The sequence below is a fragment of the Athene noctua genome, chromosome 14 (genome assembly GCF_965140245.1).
Source record: "Athene noctua chromosome 14, bAthNoc1.hap1.1, whole genome shotgun sequence".
NCBI classification, from domain to species: Eukaryota; Metazoa; Chordata; class Aves; order Strigiformes; family Strigidae; genus Athene; species Athene noctua.
In genome coordinates this window covers 7,308,933-7,330,374 of record NC_134050.1, presented here as the reverse complement: position 1 = coordinate 7,330,374, position 21,442 = coordinate 7,308,933, and the positions used below count along the sequence as shown (strand labels likewise).

At 38.6% G+C, this 21,442-nt stretch overlaps 1 protein-coding gene across 2 annotated transcripts in view; it reads left to right on the top strand.

The window, feature by feature from the left end:
• Positions 1-20,199, top strand: part of NELL1 (neural EGFL like 1) — a 296,852-nt gene extending 276,653 nt beyond the window's left edge. For both annotated transcript variants that reach the window (XM_074918430.1, XM_074918429.1), the window contains 4 exons: positions 9,171-9,364; positions 14,831-15,007; positions 16,735-16,959; positions 18,222-20,199. In XM_074918430.1, the coding sequence (XP_074774531.1) occupies positions 9,171-9,364; positions 14,831-15,007; positions 16,735-16,959; positions 18,222-18,272 (647 nt within the window). In that variant the 3' untranslated portion in view covers positions 18,273-20,199. The remainder of the gene's footprint in view (positions 1-9,170; positions 9,365-14,830; positions 15,008-16,734; positions 16,960-18,221) is intronic.
• Positions 20,200-21,442: the final 1,243 nt, after the last annotated feature.

Below are 21,442 nucleotides of genomic sequence, written 5' to 3'. Positions count from 1 at the left end.
TAAGCAATGATCAGCATAGTGCTTTTTTTTTTTTTTTTTTTTTTCCTTTTTTCTTTTTTCCCCCCTCCTTCTGCATGGTGTTGCAAAGTGACTATTGAGACACTGTCCTGAGCAGTTACTGTGTTTAAAGCTGTTTAAAGCTAAAATGAGAATGCAAGCGAGCCTGTCTGTGTTTTGTCAGCAGGCCTAGCCACGCAGCGTGGGTGCTCGTTCAAGACACGTCACATTTTGGAATGGTTATTACAGGAGGGAGGCAGGCAGTCGGAGAGCCCAAGTGTGACTTACTGTGCCTTGCCATTTATCATAATAAGTTGCTGTAAAACCTGAAGGGAAAGTAGGCTTTCTGGGGAGCATAATAGGCCACAAAAGGGGAAGAGTTGGTTTTCCATTTTCAAATTTCGGCAGAGAGATATGAGAACACGTTTAGGGTATGTCTGTTTTGCTTTGCTTTGTTTTCCATTGTTTGACATCTTCATCATTTTATTTTTAGAATTATGCAAATGGCATCAAGCTCTTTATGCACCATATTTACGGAATAAGGCACTAGGGGCATGAACAGAGAGGAATTCTTACAGGGAGTGGAGGAATCTGTCGGTTGTTTCTGTGGGAGGACAAAGGATGAGGCTCCATGAGGAGTTAGTGCTGGTTCTTGCAGTCTGGGTGCCCTTGTCTGTCCGTAAGACTTTGTGTGCCACTACAGCAAGAAAGCAGTAATAAAATTATAGTGAAGATGGTAATTGTGCTTTATATCTGCCTTACAGTTTTTCCACTTTTTTACTCATTCTGAGAAACCTTATACATAATTTCTTTATGGTATTTTATCATATGAGTTTAAAACAATTTAGAAAGGATCCCGTTTTAACCTCGACGGAGATACAGATCAACTCCTCATAGTTCTGTGTCCTTTCTTTGGCATTTCAGTTACTTCATCTCTGCTCCATTCTATGAACTTTCTATAACAGCATTTCTGCTACTTCTGTGAAAGACTTTATTTTTTTTACACTATAAATGTAATTTATCATGTCCGTAAGTGCAGAGGGCTCTTCTGAGAGTTAAAGCAAGCAATTAAATTAAACGTTAAAATAAAACTTCATAATAAAAATACATAAATTTACTTGTAACAAACATTCCTTATACAAATTTTGGCTATTAGAAGTCCTTGGGCTAAGATAACATCATGATTTAAAAATGCAGAAGAAGAATATTTATTTTCAAACCCAGTATTTGTAGACTGTCCAGCTACATTAGCTTTTTCACATTGTCCTAAGCTGGCAGGGAGGTCATTAAAATCACAGCAGTGAACTTCACTGGGGTGGCTGTGTAAAGAATGGCAAACTTTGCAACATTTTGTGACTTGATAGACAAAATACCACATGAAAGTCATATATTTCTAAACAGATTCTGTAACGTTAAAAGTTTTCCTCTGATTTATTTAAATAGTGTAAACGGAGTGATGAACAAAACAATGTTGAAAATATTTGCTTTATGAGAGGTCAAAGCAACATGACATAAACTTCAAAAAGCTCTAAGATAATTGGGGTAAGAGGCATTTTGTGGGATTCCTGATGCCTACCCGTACTGCTTGCATAGCAACCCCATCCCTTGTTGGGCTGGTTTGGGACAAATGAACTACAAGGCTCGGGGTGGTCTCAGGGAAAGAGAGACACAAACAAGACTGTGGTGTTGAATGGCCCATAGCTAGGCTCAGTTGCTGAAAAGGTCGGTATTGCTTGCATTGCATTGCTATTAAAGGGAAGGGTGCTTGGCTACCAGACAGCAAAAAGGAGCCCGAAACATTCTGTATCCTGTAGAGACTGGAGGGATGAGTTTTAGTGAAAACAAAATGCCCTTGCTTTGACCTGCACAGCATGCTGGAAGTATGTAAGGTGAGGTGCTCATCTTGCCATATGCAAGTTGTAAACAGAATGTGAAATTAGCTGGGTTATTTTAACTAAAGAGCTTTTCTGAACCATCTGCTGCAGGGTGCCAGTGAGGAAGAGGATAAACCAGTTTATTTTGTTTCATTATACTGGTTAACCAATTAAAAATTAATTGAAAGATTCTGCTAACCCATATTGACAAAGAAATCTCAAGCCATGATGTTTATTTTAAAGCGTAACTAAGAGTTGGTTAAAATGACAGATAGCGCTACACATTCTAGGTAAAACTCAGTTTCTTCAACACTGACTTCCATCACGTTACAGAGCTTGTTTGCATGGTGGAGTATTTAGAGTCAGGGCCAGAGTCATTCGCTCTATTTCAGATTAAAGAGGATTCATCTGCTTAGCAACAGCATTTTGTCCTGGTGTATTTTACAGACTCTCTACTGAAATCCTAGCATGTACCTGAGGTGGATTTGGGCCATTGCCCTTCGGTATGTTTTGAAATGTTTCCTTTTCATCCCTGAAGGACAAAACTTGGAGAACAATAAAAAGGCTAAGAACATAAGGAAATAAAGATTAAACCCTCCCCCACAAAAATAATAATAATAACAACGTATGAAAATCATAAGGCAGTGGGAGGGAGCACTCCACTCTGACAGATTGCCCAAAGCCCAAGCAGCCAGTTGCTTTTGCTCGATGCATTTGTGTATCTATTGATTGATCCCCTTTCCCTCTGTTTATATGTAGGTGGTCTTGGAGCTGGGTCATTGCTTGCAGTGTCTCTGCAGTGCTTGCAAAACCTTTTGAAAAATAGCATTTAATTGGGAAGTGTTGTGATACCTCAATGCTTCTAAAAGCTTTATTCTCACTGGCTAGGAGAAAACAGTGGAGTTTGTCACCTGGCAAGAGACAAATGTGTAAATCAACGGATGTGGCGGGGAAGGTCATAATATTGTACTAGAACTTGGGTAATAAGGATGTATGACTTAACCAGGCCACTTCAAGCTTGGGAAAATTCTTTTATTGCTCTAAATATCAACCAAAGGCAGCGTTGAAAAGGAAATATATTTCCATGGCCATGCTTTTATAAAAGATGTCAGCTTCCTAAGGTGATGGTGAGCAGGCTGAAATTAAGAGAATGTAATTTAATTTCCAGCAGTAGCGTTTTTATGAGGCACTGGCCTTTGACAATATGTTATTAAGAATACTGCTTGCAGACAAAAGACAATTGCTGTTGCTACTAAAGTTTGCTTGGCAATTAAAACGTGTAGGCTATAGTTGCTGGGTTGTTTTTGTTTTGTTTGTTTGTTTGTTTTTAATAGGAGCTTTGTTATGCTTTAAGGTAAACAAACTAAAATACTTTACAGAGAACTATGAGTTGTTATATGATACATAGCCCAGTATTATCTACTGATACCATATGGAAGCAACTGGCATACATTGTTTTTTCCCTGCACTGAGTACTTGTTGCCAGATACTGGTACCTCATAAGGTAGTCATTGAATACCCTCACCACCAAATTTTCAGTGATAACCTTTAAGATTATCAGAACCAATAGAAGGGAAAAACTGGCAAAGAAGTCCTGTATTCTGGGAAGTTAATAATGTTTCGCAAAATTCACTCCTATCTACAGAAGAAAAATAAAAGCAAATTAAATTACACTTTTAAATCTCCATTTCTCTTTAAATGAGATGCTTCCAGTCTGTAGAGAGCTGTTCAGACCCTGGAGTATAGAATTCCTGATTCCACTTTTTTCATGATGTTCATCTCTCTGAGTGTTTACACTGTGACTTGCAAGCACAGAAGGAAAACCAATCAAGGCAGCAGTACTTGTCAGTTGTTGGTTTATTTTTTTTCTTTTCTTTAAGAATCAGTGCAACTTTTGTAAGGAACCTTAACATGGACCATCCTCCCACCAAAAAACCACAGGATTCACCATGTATTTCGTCCTGAAAGGTTGCGTAGCTAGACCTCACTGCTGGGTTAGAGTAGCTGTTGTGGGGAAATGAAAGCTAGGAAAAGGTAGGACTCAGCAGCTTGTGAGAGAAAATTCCACATATCTTAGTCTCCCACAAAATCTGGGTACAGCAGTGCTTGAGGGTCAAATCTGAATGGGTTTCAAATCAATTCCAGAAGCTTTCATATATTCCATGGTATACGGCAGTGTTGTCTGTTACCTAGATTAGAAAGTGAGAGAAAAGGAGGTTTATGCTTTGTTTATTTTACTCTCCTTTCTGTGTCAAACCAAAAGCTAGGCCCATCCTTTGACAACGTCTCTATATACTTGAGAATTGCTTTTCTGTCTGTTGTTAAAGAAGTGGTACATAGACAGAAAGGTTTGCATATGGTACAGAGTATTCAGGACCAACTCTAGAAGCTGCTTCTTTACGGCTTGCTTTTGTTCTGCTCGTAGAATTTCTTAAAACTCATAATATATCAGAGTCTGTGTCTGTGGATTTTATCCCGCAAAATAAAAATTATCTTGCCTCCTTTCCATTTAGTAAATTCTGATTCTTGTATTCTGAGAGAAAGTTGTTACATGTCTTCAAGGTAATTGTGTTTAGTCATTTCTATATTTCTAGAAAGCATTAGTAAATCCTATACTCAGAATCTAATTTACTATGCAGTGTTCTTTAATAGACCATTATGTCTCTATAGAATAAAAGTACTATCATAAAATATTTTCTAACTAAAAATGAATCTGTTTAGTGGTTTTTTGTTTTTTTTTTTTTTTTTTTCAAACATAAGTCCAAGTTACTTTGATTTAGAAAGAAGGCAAATACATTAAGTGACAAGTTGCCTGTGAAAAATGATATGTCAAAATAGTGTTTAGTTAACTTGTACATACATTGATTTGGGAGCCCAGCATACATTTTTCACGTTAACGTTATACTGTAATGGTTTAATGTACCATAACAGTTAAAATTGGCACATTAGTAGGGTTCTTTCTTCTGCAGCAGCTTATCATGATATTACAGAGCCCCACGCTGCATGACTTGCTTGCATACATTCATTAAGGTGCTATAGAAAAGTCATACCATCAAAACCTGAATAGCCTTGAAAACTAAGAAATGAAGTAGCTAGGGACTGGGCTAAAATTTCAGTGAAACCAATTTAATGAACTTGTGTTGATATGTACAGTCATGCCTGTCTTCTACCTCATTCAAATACAGTGGCCATGGGACCTCTCATAATATCTGAGGCAAATTACTTCTCGTTACAGCCGAAAAAGGATGGAAAAGGAAATTGCATCTCAGGGGATTAGTCTGTTCCATTTTGATTCGGATTTCTCGTCCGCCCATGTTACCAAGCTATTTTTATGTCCTTTGAGAGTATATTGGGAAATGAGCACTTCTTGGGTGGCTTGTTTTCTTTCTTTTCCCATCCACAAAATGTGACTAGTTGCATTGCGGCTAAAATGCATGTGATCAGGTACTTGTTGCCGTACATTTGTTTAAAGAAGCACAGAGTGTTTGAATAGTGAGGATCTTGATCAGTTTGATGATAATTGTGTGCAGTGTTTGAGGTGGCATATCTCAGCATCCATCACTTTGATGTTGGCTATACGTTATTGATAGAAAATAGCGTAAGGGTAGCATGACAAGCAAGTTTCTGATTATGGTCATTTCCATTTTTCCTTGAAAAGGCCATATCCTCACTTTTCCTTGAAAAGGAGCTGTGTGGAGAGAGGAAGTAAAGCTCTGCCACTTGTACTTGAATTAATTAGTAGTCTGCCACAGATTATCTCAATATAATGCATGCATAAAATTGCAAAATCCTATTCCAGGTCTGAAAACCAGATTGTTTTCACAAGTTGACAGGATACATGAAAAAACTGATCCCGCCCAAAGTCAAGACAGAGATCTTGTGTTATATATAGGGAAGGACTATGGAGTCTCCTTGCTATTTCACATGTGTACTTGTCCATTGTTATTTGAAGTTGCTTGATTTATAAATGAATATTTCCTCTTCTTCCTACCCAGTGTTGTTCTGATGGGAACTAAAGTTTATGTACAGTTTTGCTTTGCCCATCATTAAACGTTCTGGTTTTGGGCCTGCATCTTCAGCGGAAAAGCAAGTGAAACCTGATGGGAGTGTGGGGAATTTGAGCTGAGCAAGGATTTGAATAATATAAAAATAATCTATATGCGAGAGTTTTATCATACAGTTTTCATATTCATTAGAAGATTGGATTGGACATGTTCAGAATTTTAAACGAGGCTAATTTTTCAACACCTAAGTAGACATTGATTCTAGTTGTTAAGAGAAATTTCATACTAAATAAAAGTATTTTCTTCCATGTCTTGCATAGCCATCTACATATTGATCTCATGTCCATTTGAGCAAGTTCATTTGATCTCCATTGAACTGAAGTACTTTCTTAAACTACTGGGAGCTAACAATACAGGAACATTTGTTTGGGATTTTTTCCTTCCCCAGACCCTTCTTAATCTGGTTTAGGGCTGAAAGAGTGAAAGGAACAAAAACATGTTATGCTTATAACTTCTTTTCCTCAAGTTACTGGGAACATTGGCTGTTTGTTCTGACTTTTAGAAATGCAATCAGTGACAAGAAAAAACTGCCAAAGGGATGTTCTCAGAAAATTAGCTCTATTAAAAGTTGAGCTGGAAATGAGTGCAGTGTCCAAGCCTTTTATATTTGATTAATGACTAAAAATTTTAAATAATAAATGCCATAAAGTAATAAGAAACCATAATTTGAATAAAGAACGAAAAAAAATGAGCAAACTGAGTAGCAATTAGGAATTTATGTTCATGCTATGTTACTAAGCATTGCTTGATTGTCTTCTTTGTCAGGAATGTCCCATTTACCAGTTTGGGCCAGTCTTAATGGGGACATCCTTTTTATGCATGCTAGAGAACAGCCGTAGCAGTACGTAAATAGGATATTCTTCCCTTTTGGATATGTATAACAGATTAAGTTGGCTTTGTGCAGTGTGAACAGGTCTGTACTACGGAGAATATGAATAATGTTAGTTTCTATAATTGCTAACATCTGGCTTTCCATAAATCTGTTAAATTACATGGAAACAGAATTAGATTTCTGTGTCATAAGTAAAGCAATTACATGGAACTCTGTAGGCAATATGGATTTATATTCATCTGTGAAATCCTTTTAGTTTTGAACTGTGAAAGCAACCCTTCTAATCTGCACTGTGATCCCTCTGCATCCTATGTATATATGCTATTCAAGGAGCCCTTAATATGGTGGGGAAGAGAATATTGACAATGCTTGGTGAAATCACCAAAGACAAAAGGAATGTTTCATTTATACCTTTGTCTTCAGCATAAAATACAGGTCAAAGTCTACTGAAAGGAGAATGGGATATTTTAAAGAATATTTTAAGTCTTGCAGTAGCTCTTTGGATATAATTCATTTCATACCAGTTCATTCATACCTCTCTTCCTGTCACTCTTCATGGTTTTTACCTCCTGTGATACTCTGACACTTGTTAAACAACGAACTACAAATTTTAATTTCTCTTAGTGCAGTGCCTTTTACATCACTGATAGTGGACCTTTCAGGTACTCGGTTAGTGCTAAGCTATGCATTAGGGCAATAATTTTTTTGGCAATTAAGACTGTCAGGGCAGCAAAGCACACCCTTTTTAGGGAAGTCTGAGCAACAGGCAATTGAATTGTGGAACCAGACCACTGGGAACATCTCTGACAAAGGACTAGCTCGCATGTTAGCCCAGGAGTGAAGCCCTTCTGCAGTGTAATTGCCTCCAGCTTGCCTTTGGATCTATAAGCAGAAGGAACCACTATTTTTCTGGGAGCGCAGGCCCCTGACTCGGTTGTGCAGGTTGATTTTGCATTTGGTCAAATCCAAGGGCACTGCCACATTTCCACTTGCTCCTGGACTGTTTATTAGTTGAAATCAGGAATTTTACTAACCAGGTCAGGGTGAATTTAGTGATTTGATTGTTACAGAATGTCCTTCATCAGATTGAGAGAATTGATGTCTTTAAAATCTGCCTTTCTGAGGAGATGACTTGTGAACCCATGGCACTTGTCCAAGAAGTAGAGCAACTGGCCATCACATTCCACCTAAATTAGACTTCAAGTCATTTGGGGGGGGGGTGAATTCTATTGAATTTTAAGTTTTTTGTTTTAGAGAGGAATTAAAAGTACTTTGGGGTAATATTGAACATTTATACATTTCACACTAGCAACAAGGTCATTTAAAACGGTAAGTGTGAGGGTTCTTCATTGTAATTTCTGAATTCATATGATAGTATTCTGAAGTTTTAATGATAGAAACCATCACATACGTCTGAAGGTTTTTCTTCTTCAGCCTTCCTCCCCCTGTTGCTTACAGCTTTCATTGTTCATGTTGGAACAAGAGAGACCCACCAGTTTACTGGTATTTAATCTGGACAATCTGTCAATATGTTGTTTAAGAACAATCCAAAGTTATTTTCTGAAAGAAATACCGGTTTTTAACAATGTGATTAAAAATCTCATGGCTTTGCTGCAAGAAAAAGAATGCTGCATTAACTCCCTAGATAAATTCATATTGCATAATTATATTTTATCCTCCAAAAGCAATTTTAATGAGATACTGTAATTCAGTTTTCTCTAGTGTATAATGATTTTCTTTTGTTACTTATTTCTTTGTGTCATTGCTAAATCATACTTTTCCTGCATAGTTTTGTTCTATGACTTTTTTTCCTGTATAAAGTGCCTCTGATTCCTTTATTTACTTTTCTTTTTTCCTTTTTTTTTTTTTTTTTTTCCCCTCCCAATTCACTTACACATTCCAGCAATGGGAAAAGGATGCAACTGATTGCTTTTAGTACAGGAAAAGCTGATCATGCTAGGAACTTATGAAGAATAGTGCACTTCTATTTTGGTGTAAAACCCAGAACAGAGAGTGGTCTAATTGACAGAAAGTCACTCTGATTGTTCGCTAGTTTCCAGTCCCTGGGAAATCACTGTACACCCTTGTCTGAAGGTTCAAGTTCATCACTGATGTACAGTTCCACTAGGTATGTCAGTCTCAGCACTTAGAATTAAGCCTGCTGGAGACAGCTTAAGAATTCTTTTTGGAATCAAAGCAAACACCGAAGAATAACCTATAAAAAAAGTGTCTTTAATGTCTAGCAAGTAAATATGGAAGATAGGCGAAGATATAGAAAGAAGGCACCCTCTTCCACCATCAAGGCAGGTGAACAATAATTACTTAATACAGAAATAAAGTTTGCCCTGTGGAAAAAAAGGAAAAAAAAAAAGTGCAAAACATTATAAAACTGCTGTTTTGCAGATATTGATGAATGTGCCTTAAAGACCCACACCTGTTGGAACGATTCAGCCTGTGTGAACCTGGCAGGAGGGTTTGATTGCCTTTGTCCATCCGGACCGTCTTGCACTGGAGACTGTCCCCATGAAGGTGGCTTCAAGCGGAACGGGCAGGTGTGGACCCTGAGGGAGGACAGATGCTCCGTTTGTTCCTGCAAGGTGAGATCCAGCTGGTCTGGGTTTCAGGAGTCCTTTAGTTCTCTGGGCTCATGTCAGAAACCCAATATTGCAGTGGCACTTGTGTTGGCAAAAATACTAGCCTAAGCCCAAGGCACTGAGGCAAAAGGTAAGCTCTGCTGTGGGCGCTGAAGCTGTGATGGGGAAATTCTTCTGGGAAGTAATTTTTTTTTCTTATTTTGCGCAACCGCAGACACAGCTGAATAATGGCTAACCCTGCTGAGCTTCTCCCATGTCACCCTGTGGGCCGGAGCTACTCAGAGCGTGCCTTGATGAGGGTCTTGCATTACTCTTTGACACCACATGCAGGCGATTAGCACACTTACTGGCAATGTTGAAAACTATTTTCAATTTCTCTTTCACATGAATATGCATTTCTCAGGACCAGTGCTGTAGTCAGCCATCTTCCTGTTGGTGGTGTTTCCCGTTACTTGGAATACAGGTAAATTAACTGGCCGAGCAGGAAGACCTGAGCATGAGTCAAAGGTTAGAGGACCTAGCAGCAGGCACTTAATTTCATCAAGTGAAGAAGGGTGAAGGTCAGCTTTCTCTTCCTTATCCCACCTCCGCTGTGTTGGCAGCTCTCCCACTTGAGCAGTGCAGCACTCTCTGCACCTTTGGAGTCAACAGGTGTTAGTATAAGTAGATCTACCTTAGAGTTGACACTTAGATCGGATTTTGTTTTTTCCCCCTAGAAATGATTAGTTATCAATTATCTGAGTATGATAATCCAGTTAAAAGAACATTTGACTCTGCTCTCTTCATTTTTACTAGGGAAAAGGGGAACACTGTCACTGAAATTAAAAGAATTTTAAAAATGCACCAATCTGAGAAATGGTTGGTCTTTGATGGCCACTTTGACCTGATGCATTCATAGCACTGGTAAAGCTGTCCTTAGACATACCAGAGCACTATTGGCCCATGCATAAGTGTATGTAAAATGAGATTTTGGCCACTGTGAAGAGGTGAATGTAGGGCATGAGAATTGGCCTATCAATCCCCATGTCTCAGTGCTTATGAGCCAGAGATGCATTAGAGAGTTTGAGAGGGACAAGGGGGAAGAGTTGTTTAGAAGTTGCGAGAGCCTGAAAGCCTCATCATTTCTGTATTGCAGTAGTATAGCAGAAGGGAAGTGAAGACTTTAGAGTGAATAGAACCCACAAAGTACACTGCTGTTTTGGGCTCAAAAGGGAATATGTTCTTGTTAGTTGCTATATTTTTTACTTCAAGTAGCCTCAAGCTCCCTAAAACTCCTCCCTTCAGAAGCTGAAGTATACAACTCCACTGAATATATATTAAGCTTTTATTGTAATCTTGGGGAACTGGCTGGCTTATGAAGGGATTTCCAGTCAATAGAATAAACAGTTTAATATATGTGAAGACATCTGGTCTGCCTTTGCAGAATTATAACTATTAGTATTCCCATTTTAGATTGCTTGTAATTTGTTTTATTTGCCATTTCTCACGGCACTTATTTCTTATGTTGAATGGTCTTATTAGTATATGAAAATATACAAAATTATTAACTAGTACATAGATATTTTAAACTAAGCCCGGCAGTGTTTGTTGCTATGACTCTTCCTTTATATCTTCTTCACTTTCCAGTTTTTCCTCTGTGAATTAACATTTGCATTTAATTTCATTCCAGTAGATAACTGTCTCAAGAGCCAAATTCTTGTCTGTAGAACAGGGAAAACAGGGAGAACTCCTTCTCTATCATATCCCAGTCAGAACATAAAGTCTTTCCTCAGTGTTTATTGAAATATGTTATTGAAACTTATTGCTATAAACCGTGGCTTCCAATGCACCAGACTACTTCTCAAACCTGCTGTAGGACTCTATCCTTTTCATGCCATTGCATGGACCTGCTTGACCTTTTTGCAGCCTGCTCAGTTTTCAGTGAGGAAAAGGGCAGAGTGTAACTAAATCACTCCTTATACTTCTTACTCAAGCTTTGAAATGATCCTACTCACTTGTTTTGTCTAAGAGATAAATCAGCATTTCAGATTTAAAATAATGTGTTTTCTCCTGGCTTTTCTTTTGTTATGGTTATTTTAGGAAAGGTCAGATGGATATATTTTGTGAATTGGCTGAAACACATAGATCCCATCTTGAAAAGATTTAAACTTACAATCTGGTGCAAAGGAGATTAAATACCTGACTTAACTCTGAAGTTCGTTAAGTAAGGTTATTTGTGGAGTAGGATACTATGTACTATGGAAAATTATATTACTTCAGTTATGTCAAGAAGCTGAGTGTCAATATTGAAGCACAGGGAATCATTTCAGTATTTCATCAGACCCAGTTTCTTCATACCATCCTTGTTCACCTGAATGAATATAAAGTTTACAAAAACATAAATTCTCAAAACTAGAAATTAGTATAGTACCTTAAGTATATTTGATGTGTATTCTACAGGCATGTTCCTGAATTCTTGTAAATTTACTACACAATCAAATTTAAAACTGGTAGAAATTTGAAGGGGAGTGGGGAGCTGTTGCTCTCTCCCATGAGAAAACTAAGCCTGTACAGTCTGGCTATATCTGGGCTTTTGAGTCTGTCCTCTGATTAAGACAACACTCCATTCCTTGTATGAAAAATGCCTTGGGGGGTAAGCACAGTGCTGGGAACAGGGGGATGTGCCAAGGTGAAGTGTGTTCCTGAGGGTGAGAACAGTTTGGTCGTTTGGTTTCTGCAGGGTCTGATTTCTGTCCAAATTGGCTTTGGGACTCTGTGGAAACTTGAGTTACCCTTTATAGCGATTCCCTTGTGGGCCAGTTTTTCCTTTGGTAAGAACAATTTTGTGTTCGCACCACTGATGCTTATGAAGCGTGTAGGACTGATTCAGTGAGGAAGCTGGGGAGGGAGAGTACTAATAAGATGCTATACGTTATTACCCAACAAAAGAAAATAAGTTGTTTTCTCTATATTTCTCAATGCTACTGTAGAGCTGCAAAGATGCAAGTGAGATGTTGTAGGTTAAGAGGCTTTGTGTCACTGCAGTGTAGGGATAAAAATGTTTTTTGAAAGGCTAATGAACTAATGAGCTTGTGGATAAAACATAGATGCTTAAAGAATAAAGAGAGTAGCAGTGTGTTACGATTACCAAAAGGTCTCTGGCAAAATAATCGGGCTTTGTCAGTGTTCTGAAATACAGAGAGCAAAGGCAACCTAAAAGGTTAGCTGCTCCCCAGAGGTAACAGCCACGGGAGCTCAGAGAATCACAGAACTACCAGCACTGTCACCTGCTGAACGGGGAATTTGAAAACTAATCCTGAAAGCTTGGAAACCGAATTGGAACTAAGCAGACAGGTTATTGTTCGCCATTATTAATCAGCGCTCCATTATGGAGAGGAGAGGGACTGCCATTGTTGGTGTGGCTTGCCCGGCCGCCTGGCACAAGCCCGCGTGCCTGGAGCTGGTCCTGGTCAGCCTGGCATCGCTCCTGGGCTGAGCTGCTGCTCGATGTCTGCCCTCAGCCGGGCGTGGAGGATGGCTGTGCTTTCCCACCTGCAAGGATGGAGGCTGAGTTATACCTCTCCACGAGGGAAGGCTTTTGGCTCTCTTCCTTTGCCACGTTCTAAAAGGGGGGGGGATGATTTCTTGCTTTGTTTTTTTTGTGGAATGGGTTTATTCCCAGCATTTCATCTGGACCTGGCTGGAACTGTGGCTGAGGAAACAAGCCACTGCCAGTCTTCTTTACCTTCGGATTTACTCAAACTGCTGAGTAAGGAAGTAAAATTTGTTTTTCCTTCTACCACAGCTAAAGCAGCAAGCTAGCCACAAGCACAAGTAATTAATTACCTCAATTTGATACAAAACTGAATATAGGCTGTAGGGTAATCTAGTCCTGTGCCCTGTGGTTGGAAAAAGCAGTTGAGATCCATGTTAACCTAGCATGTTTGCTACATTTCCACAAGCTTTCCTTGTTAGGCATAAGAAAACATTTTAATTATTCTTACAATAGAAATTAATAATCTAATCAATTCAAAACTATGATGAAATGCAGCAGTGACAGTGACTGACGTGGGTATTGTGATGCTGATTTTGTACGTGTTGCACTGTGGCCAGGACTGGTTTTGCTCAAAACCAAGAGCCAAGCACAGATTTCTACATCAAAGCATAAACAAAACGACCACCCATGCTACGTGCTGTGGTTATGGCTATTTTGTCTCTCTGTGGAAAAGACATCCTGGGCTGCTGTCACTCTTTTTAGTAATCACTTTTTAAAAGGAGGAGAGGAAATAAATTCCCTTGCTTTGATAGGTTTCCCTTTATTTGATGGCAATGTAAAGTTTTTTCTCCTTCTTACATCAGATACAGGTTTGTAGACTCAGAACAAGGTTCTGTTGAGAACATGGAAAAACTGCAATAAGATGAGTGAAATTGTTTGAGGAGTTGCAGTTGTGAGCCAGAGCAGAATATAGCTTTGTTCCTCTCACAGCTCTACCTTCAAACTGGCTGCAGGGGACACTTTGCTTATGGACTAATCCAGTAACTCGCACTGAATGCAAAAAAAGTTCATGAAAAAACTTTTCAATAATGTCCTCATGGTTAACAGTGATTTCAGGTCCCAGTCTACATGTGGCATATCAGTATGTTGGCTCACCTACAATAAGGGGTATAATTTCAAACACGATAGTCCATCTAATTTTTCTAACTGGAATTGAAATAGATTTGGTTTTCTATGATGCAAAGAGAATATATGCTTTCTCTTTATATGCAGAAGCAATTCTTCTGTTTATCTCAAACAGTTCTGTTTAATGGTCTTTAACAAAATGAGCCGTCCAATACTGTAAGCAAATATTTAGCAAAGTCATATTTTTGGAGAGCCTGTGGAATACAAGCCCTCTTTCATACATGAACTGAATTATAATGGATGTTGATACATCCATTTAGCTTTAAGCTGATGTACTGTAGGACCAGATGTGGAACAGAACCAGTGGTGAATTCAAAGTGAAGAATGATTAGTGCTGTTGTGCTCCTGTGAAGTAAAAGGGACCACCTTAATAACTTCAATTTATTTATTCAAGTTATTTTCTTCCCAGTGATACATTCAGTCAAAATAGTGCTAAACAAATACTATATGTATTAAAGTGGCAACTGCTTGAAGAGTTTGTTGATGTAACCAATGAGATATGAAATTGCTTTACTGTATTTCTTCTGAGATACTGATTTCTTTTAAATTCAATTAGCTGGAGACGGGAAAACAGTCTTCTCAGATTCAGACAGTGCTGGATCCACGCACTGATACAAATTTTGGGACAATACTGGTATTTGAGGTATTACTCACAACTGGCAGGATCCAGTCCTTGTTGCAGTAACATTGAATACACTAATATTTCCTGATATGCCAAAGACGTGCCCTTTGATACACATCCCCTGTGACCTTATCTGGGTTGCTGTCTGGCAGTTTGTGGTTGACATCAGGTCAATGTGTCCTCGCAGGATGGGAGGATTTTCTGCCGGAGGACAGCCTGCGACTGCAAGAACCCCAGCGCTGATCTCTTCTGCTGCCCGGAGTGTGACACCCGTGTCACCAGCCAGTGCCTCGACCAAACTGGGCAGAAGCTCTACCGCAGTGGGGACAACTGGACCTACAGCTGCCAGCAGTGCCGCTGCCTGGTATGGGTAAAGCGTTTCGGGAGGGAGCAAGAATAGTAAGGATTCTGATTTTTAACAAGGCATACCTGGAAGCAGGCTCTTGGCTCCCTCTTCACCTGCTTTTTCAGACTGGGAATGATGATAAAGCACTTAAGAAAGCACCGGAGAACTGAAAGCTACACCATCTGTTTTCCTCTCACTGTTGAATAAGTAGGTCTAATGAACAAAATGAAAAGCTTGACAAAAGCTTGGAAACCTTGACACTGTATTAACTTCAGCGTTAGGCTACTTTTGAGAACTTTATAAGGGCATCTGATCTTTAAATGACCTTTTACATTTTTTTTCACATGATAGATTTGGTTGGAGGGGTTTCAGCTTTTAATTACATTAGTTGGTGTAGCTGTCTTATCAAAATGGACAATGCAGTTCTTTTTTTTTCATTCAGCAAATGCTGGGAAAATGGAGTGCCAGTGCCATGTGCTGAATTAGCAAAAAATAACCAAAAAAGAAGATTAAAGAAAACCAAAATTACTAAACAAACATGCAGTATAAAACCCATTTATTTTTTCATTAGGCACTGTAGATTATTGCCCTAAAGCTTTAAGTTTTGCATAGATATACTAATTAGGGCAGCAATAAACTTCATTAAAATGATGTTTTCCATTTATAGCTGTCTGTGTAACATAGTATTTATATATATTAATATTATATATAATATTAATCAAGAAGTGTCTGAGCATCAGGAAACAAATTACATTCAAAGCTAAGTTATCATTAAGAGATAGTAATCCATAATGTACAGCAGTAAGTATTCTATTTTGTATTCTCCTAATTTTTTTTTTAAATGTTTGCAAAAGAACAGCAAGAAAAGTTTGCAGCCAGTGACAATGGCAAATAGTAGATGTGACATCTTTTACAAGGGCTACCGAGTTTGTGGCTAGCAGTTCTTTGCCCAGTTTTATGCTCGGGTTAACATACAGAGCTAAAAGACAGCGTTGCTCTAGATCAGTGCTACACGTATGGTTCTGTGCAGTGTGTGTTGTTATCAACATCTGAAGTGCTTACAGAGCAGCGTCGTGCAACTTACTGGAGCCCTTCACAGATGTAGACACACACAGCAATACTCTATGGAAGTGACCTGATGATTCTTCTCCATGTTTCCATCTACTAAACTGATTTTTTTCAAAAAGGTAAATCATAAAATAAAATGACTCAGTGGAACATAACTGGTATTGCTGTAACAATTCCTTTAGGAATTGCTAATAAAATCAATTTTGGCTGTTGCTAGTTAGATCAATGTTCAATGCTTCCTGAACGTACCAACCTACATCTATCTGCAGTGTTAATTTTCTGTTTAAACAGTTGCTGTGATCCCGCAGAGATGTGTATGTGACCAGGTGTTGAAAGAGTGCGTGAGTCTGCAAGGTGATCACTGCAAAAATTACAGTTTATGGAAAATATTGAAACCCAGTAACTAATGGTGCCTTTAAAAACCCCAAAGAACTTCCCTGCTACAATGGTGACAACAGTGTTAAGACAAGAGACAACCAAATGGTAGTCTGCTACATTTAGGAAACTTCAGCTCAATATTCAAACATGCATTTATATGACCAAGCAAACTGAGACCTGATCCGTTAAGTTCATTTCAATTTTAGCAAAATAAAACTTTTCCGCTCAACAGGATGCAAAGTTTCTTGGTAGCTAATAAATGACAATAAATTCAATGAGCTTTGCTTCAATTTTTACAGGAAGGAGAGGTGGATTGTTGGCCTCTTCTGTGCCCGAATTTAAACTGCGAGTACACAGCCATCTCAGAAGGAGAGTGCTGTCCCCACTGTGTCAGTGACCCCTGTCTGGCTGACAACATCACCTATGACATCAGGAAAACCTGTCTAGATGGCTATGGAATGACAAGGCTTAGCGGTGCTGTATGGACAATGGTGGGATCTCCTTGTACAACCTGCAAGTGCAAGGTACGGTGGGCAAGGTAGAATGGGAATGGAAATGTACGTTGCTGCATGAAACCAGGGCTGCTTTCTGCCCTTGGAAGCTCACGTTCAGAGCTCAGGAAAGTCAATGAGACCCGAGGGCAGAAGCCTACAGAAAACTCCCACCTTTTGTGTTTTGTAGGGTGGAAACAAAACAATTCTGTGCTTATTGAAAATGTTGAGTGCAGATATGTAATATCCTAGTCCAACTTTCAGACTTTCTGTTGGAGAGCCCTTCAGGCATTCTCAGTATGAATCTAGGCTAATATTTTAATAATTGCCTAATGTGGATGTTCAAGAAAATGTGTGTTACAGAGCCAGTAAGCAGAGGCAAAAACAGTAATAAAAGTTTCACTAGCAAATACACAAGTAGAAACGCATTGCAACTCAGAGATGAAGGCACTCCTGCAACAGAAGTGGGAAGGGAATGTCACAGTTTTTGTTCCCTGGTCTCATCAAGATGTATTTAATCCAGTGGCTCTAGTGCAATCTGTCTCCCTTGCTCCGTGTGGTGATGACCCCACTGCGCTAATATCAGAATTATGAAAATGTTGGTTTGGGTTATATCAAATGTTCTTCTGTTCACTGTGGGAAACCAAACTGATGCTTCAGGGCTTTCAGTTATTGAATGTAGCTTTTCTACCATTCTTTAGAGTTTTTCATATTCGTTTGTGTTGGATTTTTAAAAAAGGAAAAAAAAATGCTCTTTTGGGGTTTCGATGATTGTTGGAGATTTTTAGTATATGAGATAGTTTTGTAAATGATGGGATGTTGCAGAAAGATATTTAACAATCGATTAAACTCCAAAGCTGTGTGCTTTTCCTCCCATATGTACCTGCCACGAATCAGCAGTCTGAACTATTGGCTTATTTCAGACAAACAGAAAGCTTCCCTGCATGGGTGACATCAAAACTCTCTCCATTTAACTTTCTTGCATGGGAGAAAAATCCAGTCATCTCTGTTGCCATTGCTGCGTTGCATTTTATTATGGGGACCACTAAGTCTTCCACATCCAGGTTTCTGGTTCGTGCGTAGTTCAGGGTAGGTCAGTGCTATTTGGCAGAGTCAACCTCCTCGAAAAGCCTCTGTGCTTGGGACCGGTGAGGACACCTTGGGGTGATGGCTTAAGCAGATTACTGTATGCGGTAGATGTGTCAGAGATGCATCTGTCTGTGTGCCACCAACCCCTTTGCTCTTTGTGACTTGTTCTGCGGAGGGGATTGACACCTGCTTGTTTGTCTGTGCAGAATGGGAACGTCTGCTGCTCGGTGGATTTAGAGTGTCTCAACAATAACTGACCTAGTCAGACCGGACTGTGCTGAGGGAGGAAAACTGATGAAGATTAACACCTGAAACGAAGTTGTATGCGTTGGCATTTTATACAACAGACAATTACCAAAGTCTCCACACGAGGAAGATGTTTGGGAGTTGCCTTTGGGACCTATCACTATGCTCATCCTTGCTAGCCTTGTCTGGGTGACTTACAGTACAGCGCATATCAGTCAATGGTTGTTAAAAGTTTTCAGTGTTGTAAATTACACACTTCTCCTGTCGAGACATTTGCAAATATGTTTGAATTATTTCATGGGTAAACTAATGCTGTATTTTTGTTTTAATTTGTGTATTGACAACATGATAGAATTCAGCTCTTCTTACTTTGGATCTAGATTTTACAAATAAGACAGCCTGTTGTGATTTTGTCCCATGATATCACCTACTTAGTTCCAAGGTCCCTGTCAGATGTATTTATGAAAATATGTATGTATGTACAGTCAAATTGCATAGTACTTATATTTCACAGCTGTCCAACATTTTAAAGCATTTAAAGTATATTTGATGGACAGAATGGAAGTAATCAAAATAAGACTGTCTTAAAAATTTATAAAATTAAATGCCATGAACTTAATGAAATGGCAAAAAAAAGCGCACTTTCTTCTCCAAACATGCGGAGCAGCAGCAAGACTCCTATAGAGAGAAATGGAACTAAAAACACATTCTACTGCCAGTTCAACACATATTCAGGAAAGAATCACGGGTCATTGTCAGTACTCTGTTTTGCAAGAGAAACTAAACTGCAAGTGCTGGAAAAGAATATAATCCCTCTGGATTGTGCAGTGATAAAACAGTCAGAGACCCTTAAAATGAGATAATTTAAATTGGCTAGGTTAGAATTTGCTTTCAGTTGTAAAATCATTGATGAGTTTGGAATTTTTCCTTTTTTGTATTTACAGTAATAATGATGTCTGCCTTCTCAGTTACTGCTACCATGACAAAGTGTAGAAGTACCTGTACCAGCGACGTGCAGGACAGGAGACCTTAACACTTGGTAACTTTCATTACCCAGTTGACAGCTCAGAAACAGATTTTTCTCTTTTCATACTTCATTGACATTCAGCAATATTTAGTTTTAAGTTTACCATGGGCACAGTGTTGTTTAGTACCTAAGTTTAGATAGAAATACAGATTAAAACTCTTAACCCTATATCGAGGTTAGAGTTTAGATTCTCTTCAGCTGATGTCTATTTTTTTTTCATGAGGCTAGAAAGTTTGTGGCATTAGAACAAGAATATATTTCTACAATGATGGCATCTACGGCTTAAATGTCACCTTTTTAATGTGCTGTTGTGTTTTGTTCTGCTCATTTGTGTAGTGTTTTTTGCTTTTTCTTTAATTAATTAAACACACTGAGTATATGGAAAAGAGTGCAGAAATAAGTATAGTGGCTACAGTTTGGAAAGTCTACATTTGTGAGTTTTTTGTAGTTTCATGCAGAAAATGTGAAACCGATTAATAAGAATGAAGTGTGACTATACAGTGAAAAAATTAGTCGTCTTTTAAATGAAGTACTACTATGTTTCTTATAAGGGGACAGTGGCAAAACAATATAAAAATTACTTGCAATCATTGAGACAACTTTATTCCCATTTTTTAAACAAGATTTGTTTTATCTAACAGGTTTGTGTGGTAAAGTTAAATTTATTTTCTTAAAATGCCCCATCATTTTCAGCTACTAATGTATTGACTATATTTGCATTGCCCTAATGATTGTATAATAAGGGAAGCAGTTGTGTTTTATATGATACTCAAAGGGTGTTTGTAAATCATAATGTCAGCTCATTTTGTATATCACATTGTAAAACCCAATGGTAATTCAGTTGGATGAGATATCCAGTGGGCTGAGATATAAAGGGGAATGATTTAAAACTTGTGGGCATCTAAATAAACTCCTATGTACATATTGCTTTCCCTTAGTTTTATTAGCAGAGTTTTGAAACACTAATCGCTGTCCTTTCCAAACTTGAACTTGTGATGTTGCTTTAAAAGGAGAAAGAGTGTCTGCCTGGAGATGTAGCGCCAGAGTTGTAAGAAATACTCTGTTTATACTTACTGGGACAAAAGCATACGTTCTGCTCTGTCATACGCGCCGATTGCGGGAGCTCTGTGAATGGGATGATAGACGGTGCAGCATCTGAAACCCATTCTTTTCCCATTTAACTTGTAGTAGTGAAGCCCTTGCCCAGGATGCTTTCTGGAAGCTCCAGACCTTGTTAGGATCATATTCAACAGGAGCAGAGAAGTTCACATTTCCCCACCACACAGACCAATTTTCTCACAGAACTCAAATGCAGATTGATTCAGTAAAACCCTTTCAGAGCATTTTAGACAGCATTATGTGTCATTATCTCCAGAGTAATACAGCTTGAATTGTTTACACAGAGTCAAAATATTGACACAGACCTGTTTGTTTATGTTGCATTTTAAGCAGTTACCCTGACTGTGATGAACTTTTCCTTATGAAGCAATTTGATCACTAGGCACATCACATTTACCTTCAGAGTACTCAGAAGCCACAGCCTGAGCTCAAAGAGCACACTGAGGAGGAAAATTCAATTCACTATGTTCCTCTGTGACCAAGGTAAGAACTTTCAAAACCTCTTTCTTGATGAAATTCCCTATTCCCTATAAACCTATGGGCACTGCAGTGAAAATGCTGGAAAAAAAAATATAATCAAGTTCATTACAGTAATTTCTGAAAAATCTCCCCTTTTGTTTGTGAGATGGACCTTCTCTCTGCTCAGAAGATGAGAACAATAGCATTAATGTAAGGAGGACTACCAATATAACTTCTGTGAAAGGAAACTTGCTGCTAGTTAAGGGACTTGGCTGAAACTCTCGCTATAGGCAGTTGGAATTTTCTAGCTGTTTCTACTTATTTATCCTGTAAAGGAATATTTTCTCTGCATGTAACGCTTCTGATGACAAAAAATAAATGAGTGAGAAACAGAAAATTAAAATTCCAGCTCTGGTAAAATCTGTTTGCCACCTCCTTTTGGCAAAATGCTCAGCCTCATTACTAAACCAGAACACAGTATTGTGTCTTGTGAGGGAAGCGACACAGTATTGTGTCTTGTGAGGGAAACTCTTATGAGTTTTGCTCCCTTTTATATTTCCAAACTCACCTCCTGAG